Source organism: Miniopterus natalensis, chromosome 11 (assembly GCF_054644295.1).
Source record: "Miniopterus natalensis isolate mMinNat1 chromosome 11, mMinNat1.hap1, whole genome shotgun sequence".
Lineage (NCBI taxonomy): Eukaryota > Metazoa > Chordata > Mammalia > Chiroptera > Miniopteridae > Miniopterus > Miniopterus natalensis.
In genome coordinates this window covers 30,286,400-30,311,244 of record NC_142091.1, presented here as the reverse complement: position 1 = coordinate 30,311,244, position 24,845 = coordinate 30,286,400, and the positions used below count along the sequence as shown (strand labels likewise).

Genomic DNA, 24,845 nt, shown 5'->3' with positions numbered 1-24,845 from the left:
TCAAAAGACATAAGGTGACTGAATGGATAAGAAAACAAGACCTTTACACATGCTGTGTACAAGAGACTCACTTCAGGTAGAAATACACACAGACTAAAAGAGAGGGGAAAAGATAATTCATAAAAATGGAAACATACAAAAAAAGCTGGGGTAGCAAAATAGACTTTAAAACAAAAGCTACAAGAGACAAAAGAAGGACGCAGAAATCCCACTCCTGGGTATTTTTCTGAAGAAACCAAAACAATAAATCGAAAAGACATATGCATCAATATGATCACTGCAACATTATTGACAATAACCAAAATACGGAAGCAACTTAAGTGTTCATCAACAGATGAATGGATAAAGAAGTGGTACATATATGCTGGATTATGACTCAGCCAAAGAAAAGAATGAAATCTTGCCACCTGAAACAACATGGATGTATCTAGAGGGTAAGAAAAATGCCAGATGATTTCATTTACATGTGACATCTAAAAAAACAAAATAAATAAGCAGACAGAAACAGACTCATAGATACAGAGAAGACTGTAATGACTGCCAGATGGGAGGGCTGTTGGGAGGATGGGTGAAAAAGATGAAGGGATTTAAAGTACAAATTGGTAGTTACAGAATAGTTATGGTGATGTAAAGTATAGCACAGGGGACATAATCAATAATATTGCAATAACTATATATGGTGTCTGTGTGTACTAGTTTTATCAGGGTGATCACTTTGTAAGTTATATAAATAGCTAATTGCTATACACCTGTAAATAATATTGCATGTCAAGTAAAATTAAAAAATAAAAATTATTATAAAAATGTTATGTTTTTGGATTTGATCATAGTGATGTTGCACAACTTTGTAATTATACTAAAAACCACTGAATTGTAAACTTTAAAAGGGTGAATTTTATGTTGTGTAAACTCAATAAAGTTGTTACAAAATTTTAAAATCCTAGTGCAAAAAGTATCTGATGTACATCTTCAAGGAAAACTGAAGTTCAATCTTTTTAAACTGGCCTAAAATTCCATAATTCATAATCTGATAATTTTTATAGTTTACATTTTTAAATATTCAAATCCATTTGATGTCAAGAAAAAGAAAAGAAATAAAGCTTAACTCACCCTCTTTTCACTTTTGTGAAATCAAATGCAACTTGTCTGTATGAAACTGCTTTTTCATTTAGATATCTACTATACCGCCTAATAAATGTAGACATGTCATATCCTGTAAATAAAAAAAATTTTTTTTTAAGTTTTTATAAATTATTAAAATCCCAATTTGCTTAGCAAACCAACTCATTTCACCCAATGGCCATGTCTTGATATTCCAACTCAATTTTGTGATGTAAATTTAATGACTACTGAAGAATATTAAAATAAAATTAAGACTTCACATTTTAAGTCAGGTACATCATACATGGCTTTGAAACACCTTCTCCCTTAGAATTTCACTAAAATGATAATTCTACTCTGCTTCAGATCATCATTCCTATCTTTCACTTATTAGGAATTAGAAAAATATGTTCTCTTACACTACTTGATAACATTATAACTCAAATTTAACATCCTATGAAACCACAACCTCACTCCTCAATTCATTAAGGACTTTTATAATTTTCATACCTTAGACATTAGTAGTTGTTTGTTATTTAGAATAACAATAACCATGTATGCCCACCCTATTAAGGAGTACAGAAAATAATTGCATAGTACAATGAAACAAATGTAAATATGCAAGTTTAAGGCATAACAAAAAAACAATTTTATGTTTTCAATAAAACTTTCTAAATGAATACCTAAATCATCCTAAAGTTTTGTTTCATTATAATCATGGGATCTGAAAATTTCAGCAACATAAAATCTAATCAATGTTATAAAAGGAAAAAAATCTGGTATTTTAATTATTGCCTTACTCAAGAAGTCTATAAATTTTTGCTCCTCATTGAAAAGCAGGTCCATTTTATTTTGGCTCATCTGCATTTAACAAATTTAACCCTTTTTGATGATCTCTGCTACCACAAAAAGATAATACCAAAACAACCAGAAAAGAAAATGAAAAGTGACTGGATTTAACATAATCACCAGTTCATTTATTCAGCAAATACTTTTTCAATGCCTACTAAATGCAACTGAAGAAAAATTAGTGAACAAAACAGAAAAAAAAAATCACTGTCCTCCTAAATCCTCACAGCCACTGGCATATTTGATAAGGTGTTACATATTCACATTCCCCAGCTCTTTAGTTTCGCACTGTTCCCTCTAATTAACTCTAGCCTCTCTACTGGGGGAAATACCTCTCATCCTTCAAGGCTCAATCTCTGAAACTTTCCCTGAACTCTTTGTGCTCATTATTCCTACTCCAAGTACAGCTCATAGCTATTAGATGTGCACAGTATCTATCTAACTCACTAGACAGGAAGCTTATTTATATTTATATACACCTAGTATAACACCTAGTACATATTTAATAAAATATAGAAGACCTCACCCAAAAAAATACATCAGCAATCAAAAATTACTTTTTGCCCTAGCTGGTTTTGCTCAGTAGTTAGAGCATCGGCCTGCAGACTGAAGTGTCCTCTTCCCTCTTTTCTCAACTCCAAAACCTTTGATGGTTTCTCACTGCATTACAAAATCCCAACTCTATCAAGTTCTTCTGTGCCAGATTTTAGCCCCAAACAGCTTCTTGAAGGCTATCTGCCACTACATAATCTCCAATACATCATCCATACATTCTATTCACATTCACTTGCTCTATAAATCTCAAATACCCCATGTTCTCTCCCATCTGTGTTTGTGTGTGTACTTTGCTTAAGCCAACTCATGATCCCATCCATCTTTCAAAGCCCAGCACAAATTTCACCTTCTCTAAAGACATTTCCCAGATAGAGCCTTACTGTTGGATATTCCCGTCATTTAGTATATCTTTTATGAAGTTCTTCCTAAAGTTGGCATTCTACAATGCTAACGACTTAGTTCTGGAACTAAGTGCAATAAATCTCATTAAGACAGAATGTGCATGGAAGGCTACACCACCAGATTACAGGAATTTCAAGTTACTAAATTAAAAATAAAATAACAGATGTATCAATGAGCAATTCACCTGAACAAAGCACTGCTTACCTTGGCTACTAAATGTATGTTACCGACTACATTTTTTGGAATAAAGTATAAAATAATAACATTAACAACGAAAGTAGACACTTACATACTGTTTCTTGTGTGCCAGGCATTGCTTTAAGCACTTTACATTTATTAACTAGGTTAGCCTCATGACAATCTTATAGGGTAGGAGCTACCATTATTCCTGATCTCAAACTACTACCCTATACTGTTTCTCAAAGAGCTTTAGGCATCAAGTAATAAAGTCAATCTTAATCTTCACATTAAAATACAGTTTTTTCTTTCCTACAACTACTAAAATGAGGTTCCTGTACAGCACATGTTCTAAAAGACAGAGATCAACTCTGCAGTAATCACCACATGGAGTCACTCTTGATATTCTATAACTATGTTGTCTTTACCTTGCAATCCACTTTTATCCAAAAAATTGCTTAAGTTAAACAACGTGTTTCTTGAAGCCAAATACTGAATAAAACGCTGGAAAAACAAAAACAAATAATTATTTCAAATTAAGGTACTGCCATCTAACAAATTCTAATTTGAGAATTAAGGAGAAAAGCAGTTAACACATTTCATTACGTTTATCTAGTTTAAATTTCTCATCCTCAGTCCTCCTATTAACTAGTTACCAATCCTAAAAACATGTATTTTTCATTAGCATACAGGAATTTATTAAAGCCTAATGCCCACAGCTATTTAAATCAAAATAAAAAGAAATAGGCACATTTAAACTGAAATCTGTAATTCTGCCCTTTTTTGCAGCATATTTGGACTATACCTAATCATACTCAGGTCGCGTCTTTTTTTTAAAAAGAAAAATACTTATATCATACAAGAGAACATTATAGACATCCTCTTACCCACTGTCCAGATTAAACACATTACAATATTCACTTAGAGCTTCTTACAGAATCAAAACATTATAGACTCTATTGAAGACATACACACCCATTCCCTCTCTCTCCCTTTTCAGACGCAATCACTTTTCTGAGTAGGTATATATCATTCCCACGTTTTTAAAATTTTACTACATATATAAGTATCTATTAACTGTACATAATTGTTTTCTATTTTAAATATACAGAAATATCATACTGTACTTTTCTAATGTGCTTTGTAACAACTTTTTTCCCAAGAATTATTCATTTATTTATGTAGATCTAGTTCATTCATTTTTAATGATGTTGTAGTATTTCAATGAACTACTATAATATTATGTATCCATTTCTTTATGGATATTAAAGTTCTGGCCAATTCCACTATTATTAATAATGTTTAATTGACATCTTTGTACTTGGTCTCCATTTGCAAGCATACAAGAGTTTTTCATAACACTTAGGGTTGAACTGTTGGGTCAGCATGTATGTAAAAGTTCATCTTCTCAAAATGCTCTCCAAACTCCTTACCATAGAACACTATCTGAACTTTCCATTACATACAAACACAAAAAGGAGAGCTAAAGAAACTCCTTTCAATTTCACTTCTCCTTAGGATTTCCTTTTTTTTTTTTTGAGTTTGCAGAGGATTACCATCAATTAGGATATACACCATCACTCACAATTCAATCTTGTTGATCTGATATCACCCTAAACAAACAAACCAGGATTTTGAAAAACAATCTGTAAATCAAAGACTCACCTTTCATCACTTATCCTAAAAACAACCTGTTCAAAATGGCAAATATTAGACTCTGATTTTCATAAACTTTGGTAATTCTTTGTTGTGAGGGCCTGTCCTATGCATTATAAGATGTTTAGAAGCATCCTGCCCCCTACCCACTAGGTGCCATTAGCATTCCCTCCAGTTGTGACAAATGTCCCCTGGGTGAGGGTGGATCACTCTTTTCCTCTCCCCAATTTGAGAACCATTATTCCATGGTAACTACAGCACAGTTAAGATCCTATGCATACTCTCTCATAGGCTAATGACTGCCAATGCAAACACCTGAGGGTTGCATAAACTAGCACAAAAAATGAGAACACTGAACTTGTCTTAGCTGCTTAAGAGAAACTAAAAATGAGTTTATCTAAAACTCATACTGAAATGCTATCTTTCTCTTCCTGTCAGTCAACTCTAAGGAATGACAGTAGACTTTCTGTTTGCCTTTATCAAGGTTTTGCTTCTAGTATTATCACCTTATTTACAGCCACTTTAATCTGGCACTGCAGTTGGTTATATCTGTAGCTTTTTCTTTTTAAAGAATAAACCACAGCCTGGCTGACGTGGCTCAGCAGTTGAGCAACAACCTATGATCCAAGAGGTCAAGGTTCGATTCCCAGTCAGGGCACACACACGGGGTTTCGAGCTTGATCCCCAGTAGGGGGCGTGCAGGAGGCAGCCGATCAATGACCCTCTTATCATTCATGTTTCTATCTCCCTCTCCCTCTCCCTTCCTCTCTCTGAAATCAATAAAAACATATTTTTTTAAAAAAAGAATAAACTAAAGTTGACCCGTGAACAATGTGGGGGTTGAGGTGCCAATCCCAAAGCAGTAGGAAAAATCCACTGTAACTTTTAAGTCTCCCAAAACTTAATTACTACTATTATCCTACTGTTGACTGGAAGCCTTACCAATAACAAACAACTGAGCACATGTATGTTTGTTATAGATATTATATACTGTATTCTTACAATAAAGTAAGCTAGAGAAAAGAAAATGTTATTAAAAGTCTAAAGGAAAATACATTTACAATATTTATTGAAAAAAATCCACATATTAGCAAACCCATAAAATATAAGCCCATGTTGTTCAAGGGCCGACCATACATTTTTTAAATAAGAAATACATGTAAGTCCGATATTCTTTGGAAAACGATCATGATCTTAAGTAAACACATTACTGATAAAAGTGATTATCCTATGTAAGATCAAAATGTTTCCAGTTACATTGATATTAATATATCCAAGCATTTCTACTAATTCTATATACTGGTTGTAAGAAATTAGAAAGCAACTGAGTAACATATGGTAATTATGTCCTAAAAATGGTCATGCCTATTGACTAAATAATGTTTCAGGTAACACTTCTGGAAATAACTTTTAAAACTTAAAAACTACAAATGAAATCATTTAATGTGGTGCTATAACAGTGAATAGTAAGAAAACCAAACGTCCAGCAATGGGAACAGTTAAGAAAATCATGGAGCATATGATCAACTATGTAATAACTAAAGATGATAAATACAAAGAGCATAGAACATAGAGATGCTTATGGTACAATATATTAAAAAACTAAATATAATATTTTATCCAGATATAGCTATAAAAATACTTTTGGACAAGGACCAAATAAAGACAAAAAACACCAAAAACAAAAAAACACCAAAGTGTGAAAAAAGATCTGTTGCAATGATAAAGCTGTAGGTAAATTTCTCTTTTATTTCTGAACTTTAATGATGCTCTATTGGTATATGTCTAAGGTAACAGAAGAGTCTCATGACTGAAGAGCTCAAAATGAGTAAAGTCATGGGTGTCAGAAAGTCATTACGCTCAGCAGTCTAACGCCAATGACTATTCCCTCCCTATCTCTATGGAAGCTATCTCCCAGTCGGCTGCATTTTTCTAAGGTACAAACCAATGTAGATTTGTCTAGTTACACTCAAATGTTCTTTTAACACAATTTTACAAGTATAGTATACTGGGCTAAGAAAGTCATTTAAGCTAAGAACTCAAAAATGAGCTGCTAGACTTGCATAGAAAAAAAAAGATGATTCTCTCCAAACATTAAACTGCAAAAGCTTGTGCATCTTATCTGTTCCCCTTTTGGGTAAAGGAAACTTCAGATACACATCTCGTCTCTGCTGAAGAAGGCATTCTTCAATCAGTCCTTCTAAGCAAAAGGCCATACATAACACTCCTGAATTAGGGAAAATGCTTCCACAGACTATGAGATCAAACAAATCTGATTGGTCTATAGTAAAAAGGCAATTGGATATAGACAAACACACACAGTGGTACCTCAGTTTTCTAATGTAATCCATTCCAGAAGACCATTCGAGTTCTGAAATGTTCGAATACCGAGGGATCAACAGCTGACAGCTAGGCCTCAGGATCTTGCACTCAGCGGAAGCCATGTGGCATGTCCAACTTCCGAGGTGTGTTAGAAAACTGAAGCATTTCCTTCCGGGTTTATGGCGTTCGTATAATCGAAATTGTCGTCAATGGACATTCGAAAACCGAGGTACCACTTGTAGTCCATACACAAGGCCTGCAAACACCCGTGATGTTCTACAGAACCTATCTCCAGGCATTAATCTTTGATTCTTGATCCCATTATTGAAGCCCTCTGTGCTCTGGCCCACTTTCTGCTTTCTGGCTTACAAGCCATCTTTCCCCAAATTGTAAGGTCTACAACTATATTTCTTCCTAGGCACCTTGCCCTTTCTACTGGTACTCTTTAGTTGCGGAAGCCATTCCTGAAGTTTCAGGGAGAGAAGCTGAATAATCACACCAGTATTCTTGTTAACCAAAAATTCTGCTTACCTCATTTCCATACACCATCAAATGATGAGTTGTAATGAGAGATTTGAAGACCACCACCCAACTACTGTTAGTAGTTCTTTCAAATAAACTGTCTGCCAACTGTGGGATGTTCACATTCATCTCATTTGTGCACTGAATTAAGTCTGCAATAAAAAGAAAAGAGATTAATTTATTCTCTGGCTTTAGTTTATTGTTAATGTCAGATCTGCATACTAACAGATGAAAAATCTAACAGAGTGGAGCAACAACAGGTAGTTTGCAAAAGTTGTTAAAAGCCTCTCAGAAGAACTGAAACCACTATAATCTACCTGAGAAGTAAACAGGGTATTAATTAGGAAGACATAAATGATCAATAATACAAGAAAGTAAATCGAACTCCCTCAGAGAGTAATTCACCCTCAAATATTTTATTTATCTGAAAAGGAATTGTTTCAAGGCCTTGAGGAACTTTCACAGTCTTTTACTACTGAAAACCTTTGGAGTTACAATACTAGTATTACTCAACCCTACCTTTAAAAAAACTTTTAAAAAATCATACATGTGGAAGCATGAACAAGCTAAAGGTTAAGCTATCTTTATTAATACCCTCCCTAGAATACTGTGTTTGCACTAACAGGAAGATAACAGATATGTATGGTCTCAGAGAATAGGATCTTGGTTTGTTTATATAAAATAATTCTCATTTTTTTCTCCCTTCCATTCTACTGTGTTATCTCAAATATCAGTTGACAGCAACTAGCTAACACTGACAAAACTAAAAAATGGACTGAAGTTTCTTACTGCAATAAATTTCCAAATAAAAAATGATCCAGGAATTCTACTTAGTATTACTCTGAAAAAGTTAAAACAGAAGTTCTAATTTTATATTTCAAACTAGAAAGCATTACTATAAAATAATCTACTATACAATTGTTTTAGCACTAAAACTGAAAAAAAGCTCTTTTAAGACCACAAAATTTCCCCACAATCTACTTAAGAGATTATTATTGGCAAACTCAACAAAAGAGAAAATACAAAATATGATCCAATTTAGAGAATTAATAGAAAGACCAAGAAATGAGTTGTTTTACTTTTAAAGTATATATAAATATCTCAGTTGCAACTACCATAAAGGGGGGGGAATTAAAGTTACTTATGACTCATTAGCAGTTTGTCCACTTTTAATCTTCACTGCATAATAATTAAATATGAATTCAAGTGACCTAACTTGACCTTGATTGCTAGAAAGAAACATCAGTGTAACTATGGCCAATTATCTGCTTACAATCTTTTTAAAATGTTTGTTCTAACATGTCCAATTATTAAACAAAGTAACATTTGATAAGCAAATCCATTTTAGATAAGCAGTTACCCTGGCCAACAATGCTTAAAGAACAAAAGCACAACAGTCAGAGTGCCCATGGAACAGAAAAATGACACAAGGCTTTCACAATTCAGACTACTGGCAACAATATTTAATAGCACATTCAACTTGCTAGGTATGGTTCAGCTCCTGAAAGTAAAAAGTAGAATATGATCTCTGCCGTCTCTGAATCTTCTTGATACCTGTCCTATGGCACTGAAAATATACTGCACTTGCCTTCTTTCCAAAGCTAAGCTTTCTTTGCCTCTCGAAATATAATCTACTGAGGGCAAGGCCTATCTATCTCTTGCTCATTGTGAATTCTTTAAAACTTCAAGCACAGTGGTCAAGTTCTGAATCTAATTACAAGAAGTTATATTCCTAGCCTTTTTCCTATCATTTTACATAATCTAATTTTCTATATCCTTCCAGAAACTGTCTTGACAAGCTATTCAGTTCTTAAATAGTTAATTCTTTATGGTCACATCAACGGTCATTTTAACTCCTCAGAATCTTATTTTATCAGTTTTCAAAATTCAACCTGTCACAAAATTTCTTATCACAATATTTCCCCAAATGTAGTCCTACCTCTGTTTATATACACTCCCTAAAGCCAATCAGTAACCAAGTCTCCTAAACCTCCAGCAATTCCACTTTCTCCTCTCCATCCCACTATCACTGCCAAAGCCAGAGTTCAAATATTACTTATTTCTTAACGAGGGGGTACCACTTCTCCTGGGAGCATTCAAAGATTGGGGAGATTGTAATGCTCTCTGAGGGGGTTTACTGGCATTTAATATCAAAAACGAAGGAAACTGTTCTGCAATGTACAATCGGCACTCCACAATTAAAAACCTGCCGCACCCCCAGGTGTCCTCACTGAGAAATGTTGGGCTGATCTTCACTTTTTTAGAAAATATATATATCTTCATTGATTTCAGAGAGAGGAAGGGAGAGGGCAAGAGACAGAAACATCAGTGATGAGAGCGTCATTGATTGGCTGCCTCCTGTATGCCCCCCACTGGGGATAGAGCCTGCAACCCGGGCACGTGTCCTGACCTGACCAGGAATTGAACCATGATCTTCTGGATCATAGGTTGATGCTCAACTGCTGAGCCACGCTGGCTGGGCTGATCTTCACTTTTAATGACACCTGATTTGGGGACTCACTCCCCCACACACCAAATATTCTCTAAACTACTACACAACACTTACTGTCACTGCTTAACTTCAATGATTTCCTCACTGCTTAAAGGATGGGAATACATTTCATCCTTGTCAATATCCTTCTTGAATCTGTTTCCAACACAAACCCACTTTACAGTGTTCTGTGATGTACCTTGCTGTTTTACATCCAGATCTTTCCATTCTTGCTCATTCTTCCAAATGAATGTAGCCTTCCTCTCTGAGAAGTCTTCCCCTTCACACACTAAGGCCTCCATACAGTGGGTAAAAGTAGCACATAATTCTATACTACAGAATTACTCTACACTGTAATTATTTACTTCCAAATCATTCTCTTCTACTAGACTGAGAAAACTGAAAAGGATCTAGCAAACATTTTTGTGAATGAATAGCAATTTCCATGCTATTCATCACAGAGCTAAGTAAACTGCTACATTAGTCAGATAAAGCCTAATCTTAAATGAAGCCAAAGGTATAGATTTCAGCTTCAACTACAATATTTTACATATTATAATACACATAATCTGTTATATTTCCTTTGTGATCAGCTCTCCCCCAGCATCACTTTGCTTCAGTTACATTGCTATCTCCTTTGCAATGCCTCCCATACGCCAAGTACTCTTACCTCAGGTGCCCAGCACTTGCTGTTCCTTCTGCCTAGAATACCCTTCTCTCAGATATCTATACTCCTTGCCCCCTTGCTTTTATTCCTATAGTTCTCTGCTCAAATGTCACCTTATCAGATGAACATCTCTGAATATTTACAAAAAAATAACAGTTTTACGGCACTCCTCTACCTCAAAACCCTCACTACACCTCCTTACTCTGCTTTATTTCTCTCCAAAGCACTTATATCATCAGCTAGCTCATCCTAATTTGTTTAAAGTCTTTCTCTCCCAATTAAAATACAAATTCCATGCGGGCAGGGCTCTGTTTTCTTCTCTGCTGTATTCCCAAAGGCCTAGAATAGTGCCTCACAGTGGTCACTCTTTCTTCTTTAGTAAGTACATTCATTTTAGTATGCATATAGGTAGGCAGTTCTGACATGACTCTTTAAAAAAAGTATCCAAATGTTAATTTTTATATAGACTAAAGCAACAATTACAACTATCTGCACAACCGGCTCTTTCCAAAAGGTTGAAAAACTAAGCTGAGCCCATTCCATGTGAAAATTTTCAAATTTCAAGTTAAAGAAGATCTAACAAAGATTTTTATTGTAATGTTTATGAAAACAATGTTTTAGAAATGGCCACATAAAAATTAAATAACTTCAGATGCTAAAATATTAATATTTTACATGTAACAGGGAAAACAAAATGAGTTCATGCTGAGATTATGAATCCAGAGTAGACCAAATGCAAAACCAAAATTATACAAATATTACTGAGGGGGAAAAAACAACTGAATAATTACACAAACTCTGCAGAACATACTTCCCCATAATATTTTAACTTAAGCAAGTCATTTTCTTTATGCAGTAATTTTTCCTCCACACGTTTCTACTATAGCTGTAACTCGAAAATGCTTCCAAGTCTGAAATCCAACAACTCAGGAAGGAAATGTTTTCCCCACTTCTGACTAAACAAAAGCAAACTGTCCCAAAGAAAAGTCGAGCATATCCCGGGAATCTTCATAGCTACTGCTTTTTCCATTCTCAATCCAGGAGATTTCATTTCTTAAAAAGCACAAACTTGGTATTAAATTTTCCTTACCAATCAAAAGGGTTCCAAAGTAGAAATACATCTTATGTTTTGTTGTAGCTATTTACCGTAAGAATTATAAAAACTGAAATACCTTCATGAATGTTACATTATTAACAATTCCTAAACCCCACACTCAAATAACTACTACATGATGTACAGGTTCTTTGCTTTAGGTAAAGATGAGAATTCATGAGGATTTCCAATACTTAAGGACAGGAAGAAACCAGGTCTATCATGGAAATAAAGAGCAATTTTCCAAACAGAGGTGACAGAAGGAACTAATCCCTACTATACAAAATGCTCTCTATTTTACTTAATATGCCTCTACAACAAACAATGTTTGGGGCAGATAAAGTAAATGTTAATTGTATTCATATATGTAAGGCACTTGGCCACAAGTAAAGTCACAGTAGCTCACTACTAAGTGACAGATCTATTAATAGAATTAAATTTTTGTAAAAGATAAGAGTACTTGGAAACACATATACGCAGTGAATACCCAATTAGCCACTTTAATGAAAGTCTAAAATTCTAACTAATTTAAAACAAAAACAGTAAGATTAGTAATGAAATGCAAAACAGTATTTTTGTATTTAGGGGAAAGTGTTTAGCAGGGTACAAAAATTTTAGAAGTGATCAGTTACTAGACAGTTTCATTAATCTTATAGCCATATTCCTAGTGCAGGCCACAGCCTGTATAGACCTCCCCAGGCAGAGTTTACTAACCTTAGAAACTTAGGGTACTTAGGTTCACTTCCACAGAAAGTCAGGCAACCCAGCCAGCGGCATGCATCATTACAAAATGTAGAGGCCTCAAGTTCCCATCTAAACAGGCACTCACTAGGCTATATCAAAACTATGCTAATACCCAAATAGATTTTCTAATAAATGAGCATGACTAAAAACAATACTAGTCTTTTCTTTAAAACAATATATCATAATCATTTAGCCAAATGCTACTATCTCTTTCAAAAGGGTCAGTTTGAATGATACTCTTTGCAACTGCCTTCAGAATCAATTTTGATAACATAAGACTGATTTCTTCAATGATCTAGAAAACTGAAGACACACTCAATTTGGAAGGCAATTTAAGTCGTTCATCAAATGTTGCTTCACTAATCAGATCTTTGAAATGATCCCTGGGAGGAGTACAAATAAAAGGAACAAATATTCACCAAGAAACAGTAACTGGAGGTAAGAAAATAGTTTTGTGCCTGGCTGGTGTGGCTCATTTGGCCTGAGCATCATCCCATGCACCAAAAGGTTGCTGGTTCAATTCCCAGTCAGGGCGCATGCCCAGATTGCGGGCTCCATCCCCAGTAGGGGGCGTGCAGGAGGTAGCTAATCAATGCTGTCTTCCTTTCCCTTCCTCTCTCTCTCAAATCAATAAAAATATATATTTTAAAGAAAATAGTTTCTGAACTTTTAATATAAAGGACCAACAACATTCTTTTCATTTAACAAAAATTTGAAAGTATTTAGGAAATACCCTCATTGACATCAGACTGAAGCCAAAAAAATCTATACACACAGAAATACATCTGCCCTGTCAGAAGTGTCAAATGTCCGGGAAACATAACGAACTCTTGTATCTTACTCCATTTAATTTTTTGTGTGTAAGGGGTCACAAAGTATGATCCAAATTAAGATATAACTATTACAATTTTATCTTCAAAGTCTGTGAGGTCCTCTGTAAGAAATTATACAGTTAAACTTTAACATAATTTCCATTAGAATTAACAGAAACTTACTTCACAGACTAATTTATACTTTAAGAAATAAATCTAACCAACAAGTTAAATGGATGTTAAGATAAAAACTGGGAAAAGACTCACAGGATATAGAATGCTCAGTATAAGTAACAGGACTGAGTTCATTTGAAAAGAGAAGGAGGCATGCAAAGTATTAAAAGGAAATGATTACAAAGATATCCAAATGGCTTTGAAAAAGTACTACAAATCTAAGGGACCTAAGTCACAATGTAAGTGGCTATGTCCAATAATGGTGGGATAGTTTATGAAATGACAGCAGTCTGACAATGAAATACTACGAGGTACACAAATATATAGCAAAAAAGGGTGAACGGGGGAAATGCTCACAGTATATTAAATCAAAACCACGTTAAAAAAACAACAAAGATTCCATTTTTTAAATTGTAGATGTGTATTTTCTGATATATACTATATCTTCCTAAATATAGGGTAATGCCAAAAAGAATACTTTCAAAATTATTCAGTAAGTTATATATGAACAGGTAGTCAACCACTAAGCAAAGGAACTATATCACCATTATTTCCATAATTTTACAAATCTCAGTAAGCACCTCTCATGTCGCACAGCAGACACTAATCCTGTACTGTAATTTATTCTATACCTTCTGGAGCATATCATGATCAACGGCAGAAAGGACAGCCATGACATGTTCCTTATTTCCTCAAATACATGAGGAAGAAGTGGTATAAGCACAAGAGTTGCGTTGTAGGACAATGGGAAATTTTGTAGCCACTTGCAGAGGTAGGCCAATGTTTTGAACAGAAGTTCAGGCTCTCACCATGATAGATGATGAGAAATCTCCAGAACCCACAAAGGAAGTAAAGCAAAGTCCCATCTTACTAAAACAAAACAAAACAAAAACCAACAAGTTGCAGCTGTAGGAAAAAATATATTTGTTAACACAACTAGATACACTATTTCTGTTGCTATGTTCTCTGCAAAATGAATGGGTTAAAGATTCGTACATGTGAAAACTAGGACATATGAAAACTCTACTATTTGGTAATAGTACATATTATACTTAACCAGGTTATCCAGTTTTTCTTTCTTTTTAAAAAAATCACTGTGTAAGAGAAGAGGGTTCCCAACCCCCTTTTAAAAGCTGCTTAACAGAAAAGTTGCTGTAAGTCTTCATAAATTCTCTCATTATCTCTCTATATTAAACAAAAAATTTTTTGAAGATACATTAACCCGAGAAGACCTCCATCAGTACTAGTTTCAGGTACTTATGGGAGCCACCTAAATAAATCAATTAAAAAAAAAAATGTAACAGATTTAGGAAGCATTCCTGGGGATATATCACACAACTGTCAAGTGTTGCCTGTCTTCAGAACATTTTAAAAAGCAACAGAAGAGAAAGAACTGACCTCCTTTACATCCTTAGCAAAGAAAGAAGTGGAACTAAACAGGGAATGACTAAGAGAAAAAAAAATTCAGATGAGCTAGGTAAACAAAGCCAACCCTAAGGTACTTCTACATTAATGTCTGGCTAAAATTTAGCCTCTTAAGTCATAGGTGAACACAAGCCAAGTTTGCTGAAATGTCCATACTTTAATTTTAAAAGTACAAAATAAATTGTTTTAGTGGAATCATTATGTAATTGCCCTAAAATTTTAATCATATACAAAGCATCCTTTTCATATCAGCCCAACTGACTGTCTCTTGAAAGTATCTACCATTATTTACGCATTTGCCTCTTCATCCATAAATCTACCATAAATACATAAAATCTTAACCCAAAGAAGCAGAAATTTAAATCATGGAAATGCTCTATAAAAAAAAACATATACTCTTTGAATACTCTCAGAATCCACTGCCACTGACTTATTTTTCAAACAAAAGGGTCATTTCCCCCATTAATAAAAGGTTTTAGTCTACCATGTAAGCATTATTAATATAAAAAAAGCCTGAAAACCTAGAGCTTATCCTTGGTGTTCTGGTGTATTCTGCATTCCTACCACTAGATGGAACACTATACAGAGAAACAATCAGATTCTGGCAAGAACAAAAATGGGTTCAGGCTTATCTATAAACAAAGTACTTAATTTGAGTTTGTTTGGGATTCCTTTCTAGTACTCCAAAGTGGTGATTTCCGAATCTAGACACCCTACTCTCATCCCAGATTCCAAACAAGGATATTAGAGGTAAGGAGATCCATATTTTGGTAAGCACTACCTCAACGGTAATTATTATTTGTGTTAATTTTTAGTTTACCAGAAAATATAAGATAATAAAAAGTTACTTAGTAGAATAAAAACACATCATTTAACCTAAGAATTAAAAATTTTATTTAAACTGAATAAATAAATAAAATGAAAGCATTACAGTGCTCCACATAAAAAAATAACGTCCATAGTATAAACACAAGGTGCTCTTCCCTTCTTTGAAGATCTGAATTAAAATCCCTTCTGTAGGAAAGAAAACATATTAAGTATCGAGTAATTTAAGAATAAATGCCAGCCATGGCCGGTGTTGCTCAGCAGTTAGAGCATCAGCCTGCGCACTGAAGGGTCTTGGGTTCAATATCCGGTCAAGAGCATGTACATGGGTTGTGGGCTCACTCCCCGTCCCCAGTTAAGGCATGTGCTGGGAGGCAACCAGTCGATGTGTCTCACATACATGTTTTTCTCTCTCTCCGCCCCCAACCTCCCTTGCACTCTCTCTAAAAAGCAATTGAAAAAATATACTCGTGTGAGGATTAACAACAAAACAAAACAGAACAAATGCCAAAATTACAAATTCTCTTTTTTTTGTATTATATTCTAAGAACTTTACTTATAGTTCATGAGCCCAGTTAAGAAGATATAACCAGGTTTCTCAAAAACAATCTAAAACTGGATCAGAAACACATAAAACCTGATTTCCTTAAATACATATATATATGTATATATATCCAACTAACAATACATTATGAGTACTGTACTTATCTCCACATGCTGTAAACCAGAAACAGTCGGGAGGGGGGGCAGGACAGAGAAAAATGGAAAGAATTCTTTCATTCCAACAAGACCAGGATACAGGAATTAAAGCTTGAGAGGATCTGCAAGTACAAATCAGAGTACTCTAAAGAAAAAAAAACTATCTGGAAAGGTTCAAGGAAATTGGACTAAGTCTGGAGAAAAGTATACTAGTAGGGAGTGATCAAGTGTCCTGGTTTTCCCGGAATAGTCCTTTTTACACCTGTTGTCCCAGTGTCCCATTCAGAGAGCACATCCTTTTCACTCTCAAAAGTGACCCAGTTTGGAATAAATTATATGTCACCCTAGTTATAAGTGACCTAATAAAAGTCTACATGCAGCGAAGGAATTAATACACTACCACAATCTACTCCTGGTGTATTTTCACTTTTCTGTGAGCGTTATATTTTGGTTCTTCCCTAGCCTTCCTAAAACACAAACATGCATCCACCCTGAAAAAATCACCTAACCTCCTAACTTCAACGAAACCTCTATGCAAATGATTCTCAACTTCTCTGAAAATTAATCTAAGATCTTCTGTGGAGTTGGAGATATCAGAAGTTTTCACTTCTATGTCCAAAAATATCTCATGTTTAAAGAACAAGAACGTAATCTCAACTGTCACCTGAATGTCCCATTTTTGTTTTAAGCAATCCAGACTCATTCTTTATTTTGTTAAAATAAATCTAGGAATCTTCTGTTTTCTTTTCTCATCCACAGTGTTTGTGGCATGGTACACCTTGTACATTTGTTATGATGGCATAAATATTTGTAGATATATAGGTGAAACAAAAGCCCATTTCTCCACTCATAAAGTTCAGGGGGAGAAGAGAAAATAAAAAGTCCTCCCCAAGTTAAAAAATTCTGCCTAGTCAGAAAAAAAAAATTGCAGTTAGCCTTTCTGCCAGAGTCTACCTCACTTAGAAAACAAAGTTTCATGTACCCAATGAAACAACAGAATCTTTACATTCCATCTTCCCACGGCTTTCCAAATGTCAGTAGGATCAAACAGAAACCCTTTTTATTCCACTATATTTACTACATACTATAATATGCCAAATAGTCTTTGGAGTTAGAAATACACAATAGTGGACAAAGTTCCTGCCATCATGAAGCTTATATGCTAGTGGGGAGAGACAATCTGTAATCAAATGAACAAATACATGTCAGATGGTGGTAAGTGCAAGACGGGGCATATGTTTGGGAGAGGTTGCTATTTGTACATGATAATCAGAAGTCTGGGATAAAAGAGAATTTTGAAAATTACAGTAACAATGGTAGTGTGTCACTAGTGGCCTGGAGGCCTACAGGAACTGACCACCATAATCAAATACCATCACCACACAGTGGGAAGTATGCAAGCATCCCATTCATTCTACATCACACATGTCTGCTTCACCTTTGCCAAATCAAAGTCATGGTGAAAAGAAATCTGAGTGATTCTGCAAAGCCTCTGGTTTTATGTAGACAGTAAGCAGAGACCATGAGAATCTCATTTAATTTATACACTTCATAATTTAGTCAAAGCAATCTGTTCACCTTAAGTGAGTCAAAATTATACCAGCCATTTATTTATAGGCAGTTCATTAAGTGCCACACCTGTAACAAGTAGGCATCGTGATCCTTTCTAAGCAAACATGTGAAAGCCATTTCTGAAAAATCCTTTTTCAAGTTGCTATCAACAGTAATGACAGATATAGCCAAAATAGTAAGCACCCAATAATAACATATCTCCGTAGCTTTAAGTTTTAAAATAATGCTCCATAAATAGAAAATGTGAGCAATTATTAATACATTAACAAATTAAACTTAAGTCTTTAAGTTTCCACAAAAAAGGAATAACCACTAGGAGTTTTGAAAATTACACGTATTTCTCAAAAATTTGAAGTATTTCTCAATACTATTTCAACAACCACAAAACCTCTATCCTCACACATTCATTACAATACAACTGTCCGTACAAAATTCCATATGACCCATGTTTGCCTGTTTCTGGGCATTTAACAAAAAACAAAACTGACAATTTCATCCTGACAAATGCCTTTCTTAAAGGGCATAATATCTTCTGAGATTTAAAAAAAAAGAAGAAGAAAATCTGCTTTATTGAGCTGCCAAAATTAAAGTGAAAATGTTGGTTTTTTAAACTTTAAAATTCCATGTAAATAACGTCTCAAAAATGTTAATGAAATGGGGGGAGGGAGAATCCTACTAGTTTGAATCTAAAAATCCAATCTTTGGCCATCAAAAAGTGTTCATTTGAGGGGGGGAAAAAACTTATTCAAAAAGTTTTTTGAAAAACGAGTATAGGGAATTTGGTATATTTTATTTAATTTACAAAATAAAGTTATTTTATTCACTGTGTTTAAAAGCCATCAACCTTAAGTATATTACAAAAAAAATTAAGTATATTACAGTGATTACAGAAAAAAATTTAAAAGCATTTTTTTGAAGATTCTATTAAAAGTTGAAATGATCACAACTTACACACCGCACAGTTAATTATGAATTTATTTCCCCTAAACATAGGCTTTAAGTATTTGTCAATACTAGACACTGTGATCAATAGACTTCTAATAGAGAATTTAGAAACAATGAATTTAATATTTAACATATATGGTATAAAATATTTACTGTGTTTTCTTTTTATTTAGTAGCTCTGCTTCTCTGTACCAACTACAATAACACTAATAAAAGACTAAGAATAAAAACAGGTATGCAAGTATGTATCTGTTTAGGTAGGTAGATAATATCACACATATTTCCAAAATCCACATTCTATCTGTGGATGGGTATCTGAAGAGTCCCTCAAATTTCTGAGAGAATTTATCTTTCTCTTGCTTATGAAAATGTAATATAAATCTTAAATAGTCTAGACAAGTAGCAAGGAAAAATATAATCACCTTTCTCCCTTCATTCTACAATACCAATCTTTCACCATTATTTTTGTTGTTGTTGTTGTGACAAAGGCTCCCCAAATAAGCCTTCTACACAACTAAAATGCTACTACTTTGAATACTACTACTTTTCAAGTATGATCCCTCCCTACACCTGACAAATACTGGAAAACATTAACTAGTTTTTGCTTTCACTGCTATATTGGAAACCTTCCAGAAGAACTGGTATTGGCAGGTGGGGAGAAAGGATGTCTGTTTTTTGTTTTCTCTATTCCTTTAAAGTTCCTCTCTCCCTAAACCTCTTCGCTGACTCAGACTTATTTGCAAGTCTATTCTAAGTACTACTTATTTCCAATCTCTGCTTCAAACAGTAATGATGCTGCTGCTAATTTCACCATCACAAAAGTTATGTTCTAGGCTCTCCTACCACCACCTTTCATGTATGGCCCCATCTATTTCCATGTGCTAGGACTGTACTATACCAGGATAAAGTGACATCAGAATAAGCAAAAAAATATAAATCAAACTCCACTATTTACCATTATGACTTCAGGCATATTAATTAGCCACTCCATTTCAATTTCTCCATTTTAGAAATAGGAATATTAATAATTTTCACAATAATATATTATAAAACATATTTAGAGTACTTTGTATGTTTAATGCATCATTACCAATATTAGATATATGATACTAAATTTTACTTAGTATCTTATTTTATTGGTAAGTTTTCCCCTCATTTTAGTAGACTATTCTTCCATCACTTTTCTAGTACAGTATTATGAAACCACCTCAAACTCAATGACTTCTGCAAAAACTTCTTTAGAAGGTTTATAAACCCCAATTTCTTCAACTGGTCAGTGCGCTACTATAGTCACCGACAGTTGATCTTAAGAATGGCAAAATCTTGATCCATGCACATTTTTTATATTTTATAAAGTTCTTTTAATCCTTAGTCAACAGCCCTGTAACAAGCAAGGAATGCCCTGTCATCTCCAATGTAAAGTGTAAATACCTACTTGAAGTAACACAAACTAGTAACTCTACTGGAACTAGATACTTTTTAAAAACAATTATCTTTCCACGAAAGGGATGCATGAAGATATATACATATTTTCTCTCAATGCTCTCTCTTCATTTCCAGTGGTCTGAGTTTTGTCATCGATTATTCTAAAATTCATACATTCTCTCTTTTTAGCCCTCACAAATCTGATTCCTAGTATAGACAGTAACCACCTCTTGCCTGGAACAGTATATTCTGCTCATTAGCATCACCTTCATTCTGGCTACAATAAACTAAAGTTGACTGGATGTAAGAAGGCATATTTATTCAACCCAAGTTCACAAGGAATAGGTTTCAAGAGTTTTGGGCATTTCCATCTCCAAGAGCCTCAGAAATCACAAGACTTATAAGCAAAGTTTAAAAAAACGGCCAAGAATGTTACTAAACAAAGTCAACCCACCAGATTTTAAGTGAGTAGGGCTTATGTGATTTTACATGAGAGGAACACATAAAGCAGTTTTCCAGTCACCTGTCCCAGAGATGTAATTATTCTAAGTAATAGAATAGGTAAACTATGTTTAAAAGGGCCTCAAAAGATACACTACCTTCTTGATTGGTCACTAGCTAAGTTAGGAAAACATTAACTCTGATAAATAAAGTCAAAGAAAAAAACGCTTCTGGTTAAGTCCACAGGCCCAAAGATAGAAAGCAGCTTAAGCTTCCCTCTTAGAAGGTTTCCCCTTCTCTCTTCAGTTAGTGGAGGAGTATCTCAGCCTCCTGAGCTACTTTATAAATTAGCTTCCTAATTTAGCTGCCAGTTGCAAATTCTGTAACTAAATTTTAAGTCAGTACCTATGTTGTTCTTTACCACCACTGAGCTGTGTTATGCAGTGTTTCTGGGATGTTAAGGATACCACGTGAAAATAATGCCTTGGTCCAGTCTAAGTCACCAATTCAAAACAGTATTTTGCAAGAATATGAAGAACAAAAAAAATAATTTTATACTGAATTAAAACCTGACACAAATTCCAAACCTGGTAATTACATAATTTCTGTAAACAAAAGTTATAAAAGCTAATGTTGAGAAAAGAAAAATAAAGGAGGAAACACCACTAGCCAAACCTTTACTTCTCAGTCATTACATAGCTGGCTTCACTTCTAAAAGGAAATGTACACATGGGAATAAGGATAATGTGGTTATTTCTTTCAGATCTGAAAAGAGAAGACAAAGTGATCATGTAGAGAACAAAGTAGATCTTTCCTCTAGTTTCCTACCAAAAGATCAAACGCAGCTATTCCATAACCCTCTTGTATATGCAGTTTTTAAAAACAAATTCATTGCACAGTAATCCATTTACCAACAAATCTTCACACTGGCCTTAACACTCAAACTAAACCAATTCCCTCATGACAGCTCCCCCTTGAAATAAAGCTAGTAACTGCAATTATAAAATCCATTTCATTTTCTACTCACCTAATAAAATGCTACACCTTTTCAAAAATGCTATCTAGCCCAGCCGGCACGGCTCAGTGGTTGAGCATCGACCTATGATCCAGGAGGTCACAGTTCGATTCCTGGCCAGGTCACATGTCCGGGTTGCAGGCTCAATCCCCAGTAGAGGGCATGCAAGAGGTAGCCAATCAATGACTCTCATCATTGATGTTTCTATCTCTCTCTCTCCCTCTCCCTTCCTCTCTCCAAAATCAATAAAAAGATATATTTAAAAACAAACAAAACAAAAATGCTATCTAAAGAGACAAACTTAGCAGTTAAAAAAGGAAACAACTATTAAAATAACTTTCCTAGGTAAAATTACATATTGAATACAACTAAAGATTATTCTAACTATACCAATAAGTTGCTTATTTAATTTCAAGTCACAAAAGGGAAAAAGATGGCCAAAGAAAGATAGCTCACACTCTATTTGACAAGTCATTTCAAAACTAGCTACATGTACATGTACTGCAAGTAAAAGTAAACTTTGTTTTTTGCTCTTTTCTTAATGGTTGTCATAGGTAAACAAAAGGTTGTAGGCCAAAAGTGAGTAAGCAGCTACAGTCAGAAAAACTGGTGCAACCTTGGCCTATGACAGAGTTATAGCATTAACAAGTAGGTATATGCAACCCCATCCACAATGTATATCCATTGTACACACATACTTCAAGAAACATAATCCTTGTAACAAGTAAACAAATTAAGAATCGTTGAAACATAATAATGCTTAGACATCTATGGTTCTATGAAATTTAAATAAGGGATAAGATGAGGCTTGAGGCATTAATTCACAAATTCATCACTCAACCCAAAAATTTTAAGATGTTACTGTGCCTATGAGCATATGGTGATGGATTAGTGATGCTTCATTATGTAACTTCAACTGATGTTCCATTATGACCAACAGCCAACAAATAAAAGACAATTAGCCAGTGTAAATCATTTAGTCTGTGGCAATAGTAAAGGGACCACCACCATCATTCTTTTTCAGGAATCAAATTCATAATCCTGATATGAATACCATGAATTTATCAAGCAAACCAACTAACTAGAGACCAAGATCACATCTGAATATTTTCAATACAAAGATTAATTCTATCCAAGAACTTCACGTTTAAAAAATAAAACAAAAAACTGTTGACCAAATAGTTCACTAGCCCAGTATCATAAGTCCATTATCTTCATCAAAGATTTATTAAATATTTACTAAGATATTATTATGCACTGGGCATTATTTTCTGGGTACTGCAGATGCCAAGATGAATAAAGCGGAGTCCCTGTTTTCAGGACAGATAAACATGCACAGGATGCTGAGAGTAGGGGAAAAAAATGCCTCTGCAGAGGGACAGGGGAGCAATTTGATCACAAATGCTACCCATGGCTTGCCAGTGATGGTTCATTTGGCCAACTGGGGTAGGGCTGGAGGGTAGATGGAAAGAAAGTTCCTGTCCTCTTTCACCAAACAAGGGCATCCAGCATAAATATACACGCCCAACAGAGACAAGCCTGAAAGGAAGATAAATATCCTCTAGTGAACCTGGCTGACTAAAGTGAAAAATTCAGGAAAGCAAACATTTGCGACATGGTTGAAAAGGCTAATATGAAGTCTTTTACTATCAAAATAGGAAGTATTTTACTATCAAGTACTTTCACATTTTATATTATTCACATATTTTTAATAAAGGTAGACAAAAACTCATTTTGCTGGCCACTTCCTCCTAAAACAGAATCATAAAAAGCAATGCTGTCCCTCACTCCCAGTGACAGTAATATATGCAAGTTCAAATTGTTTTTGATATAATGATGATGGGACAGTCTAATGGAGAATGAAGCAAAAGCTCATAGAGAAACTGTCCCCTAATCTTAGTTTCCAAAGCACCAAGCCAAGAACAAAAAAGCTAAAGAGGGACAAATACAGCATCACAAAATAGCAGAGCAGGGAGGCAATTTAGAAATAAGCAATTTAAGTGAATAAGGGATTTTCCTAAGCTTATGTGGATCTGGGGCCAGCACCCCAAAGTCCAGTTCAGGGCTTATTCCTCTGAAATCATATTAACAATTTACTCTAAGAAGTACAGGAAGTTGCTGTTTCCAAATGTAATCTTACATACTTATAGACTTAAATTCCTCAAAGAAATAAATGTCTTCTCCTAACTATACCCCATGCCCTAAAAGTTCTCTGTGAGCTAAATGAGTCTCCAAATTGACTCACTTCCACTCAAGGTTCTTCGCTGACATTTAAATGTTAAATTTATTTTCTATTTACTTATACTAGTAGTATCTGTTTATGTATCTGTATAATCAAGCTAATAAGATTACTATTCAATTAAGTTTTTATAAGGATTAATTGTGTTAAAGCACTGTCAAGTGTTCAAGACAGAAAGGGTCCCTTAAATTTTAGCTATAATTCCCATCATACAGATTATATCCCAACTAAACTGATTTGATCAGATTTTGTGTAACACTGAAGACTGAAAAGTTTTCTTTAACGTTTATAAAATCTATCTTCAGATCAAAATGAGGATGTATTACTTCTGTTTAGAAGACTTTTTCAAATTTCTGTGCAATCTATAAACAGAAATCCCCTAACCTCATATGTTGCCACTATTAATGCAATCTGTAATAACCAAGTTAATATAAAAAGCTTGAAGCAGTAAAATTCCACTCTTGGCTTTAAGATCAACAAAACTCCTTGCCTTCCCTATTTTAACACTGGCAGCAGAAAATAAACATAAAGTATAGCACAATTTTGAAAATCAGCTCTAACTATGGTCCAGTTTCACCTAGAATAGCCAAAAGCTACCTGGAGATGAGATGTATCTGAAGGTCATATGATTAAAATCCATACCCTCTCCATAATCTAACCTCAGACAACTGCTCCAATTGTATTACTCCTTACA

General features: G+C 34.4%; 1 protein-coding gene across 13 annotated transcripts in view; it reads right to left on the bottom strand.

Annotated features, from left to right (window-relative positions):
• PICALM (phosphatidylinositol binding clathrin assembly protein) overlaps window positions 1-24,845 on the bottom strand; it is a 96,983-nt gene that overhangs the window by 58,070 nt on the left and 14,068 nt on the right. For all 13 annotated transcript variants that reach the window (XM_087821624.1, XM_087821625.1, XM_016206825.2 and 10 more), the window contains exons 2-4: window positions 7,594-7,736; window positions 3,513-3,588; window positions 1,111-1,213 (exon numbers count right to left, since the gene is read on the bottom strand). In XM_087821624.1, the coding sequence (XP_087677750.1) occupies window positions 1,111-1,213; window positions 3,513-3,588; window positions 7,594-7,713 (299 nt within the window). In that variant the 5' untranslated portion in view covers window positions 7,714-7,736. The remainder of the gene's footprint in view (window positions 1-1,110; window positions 1,214-3,512; window positions 3,589-7,593; window positions 7,737-24,845) is intronic.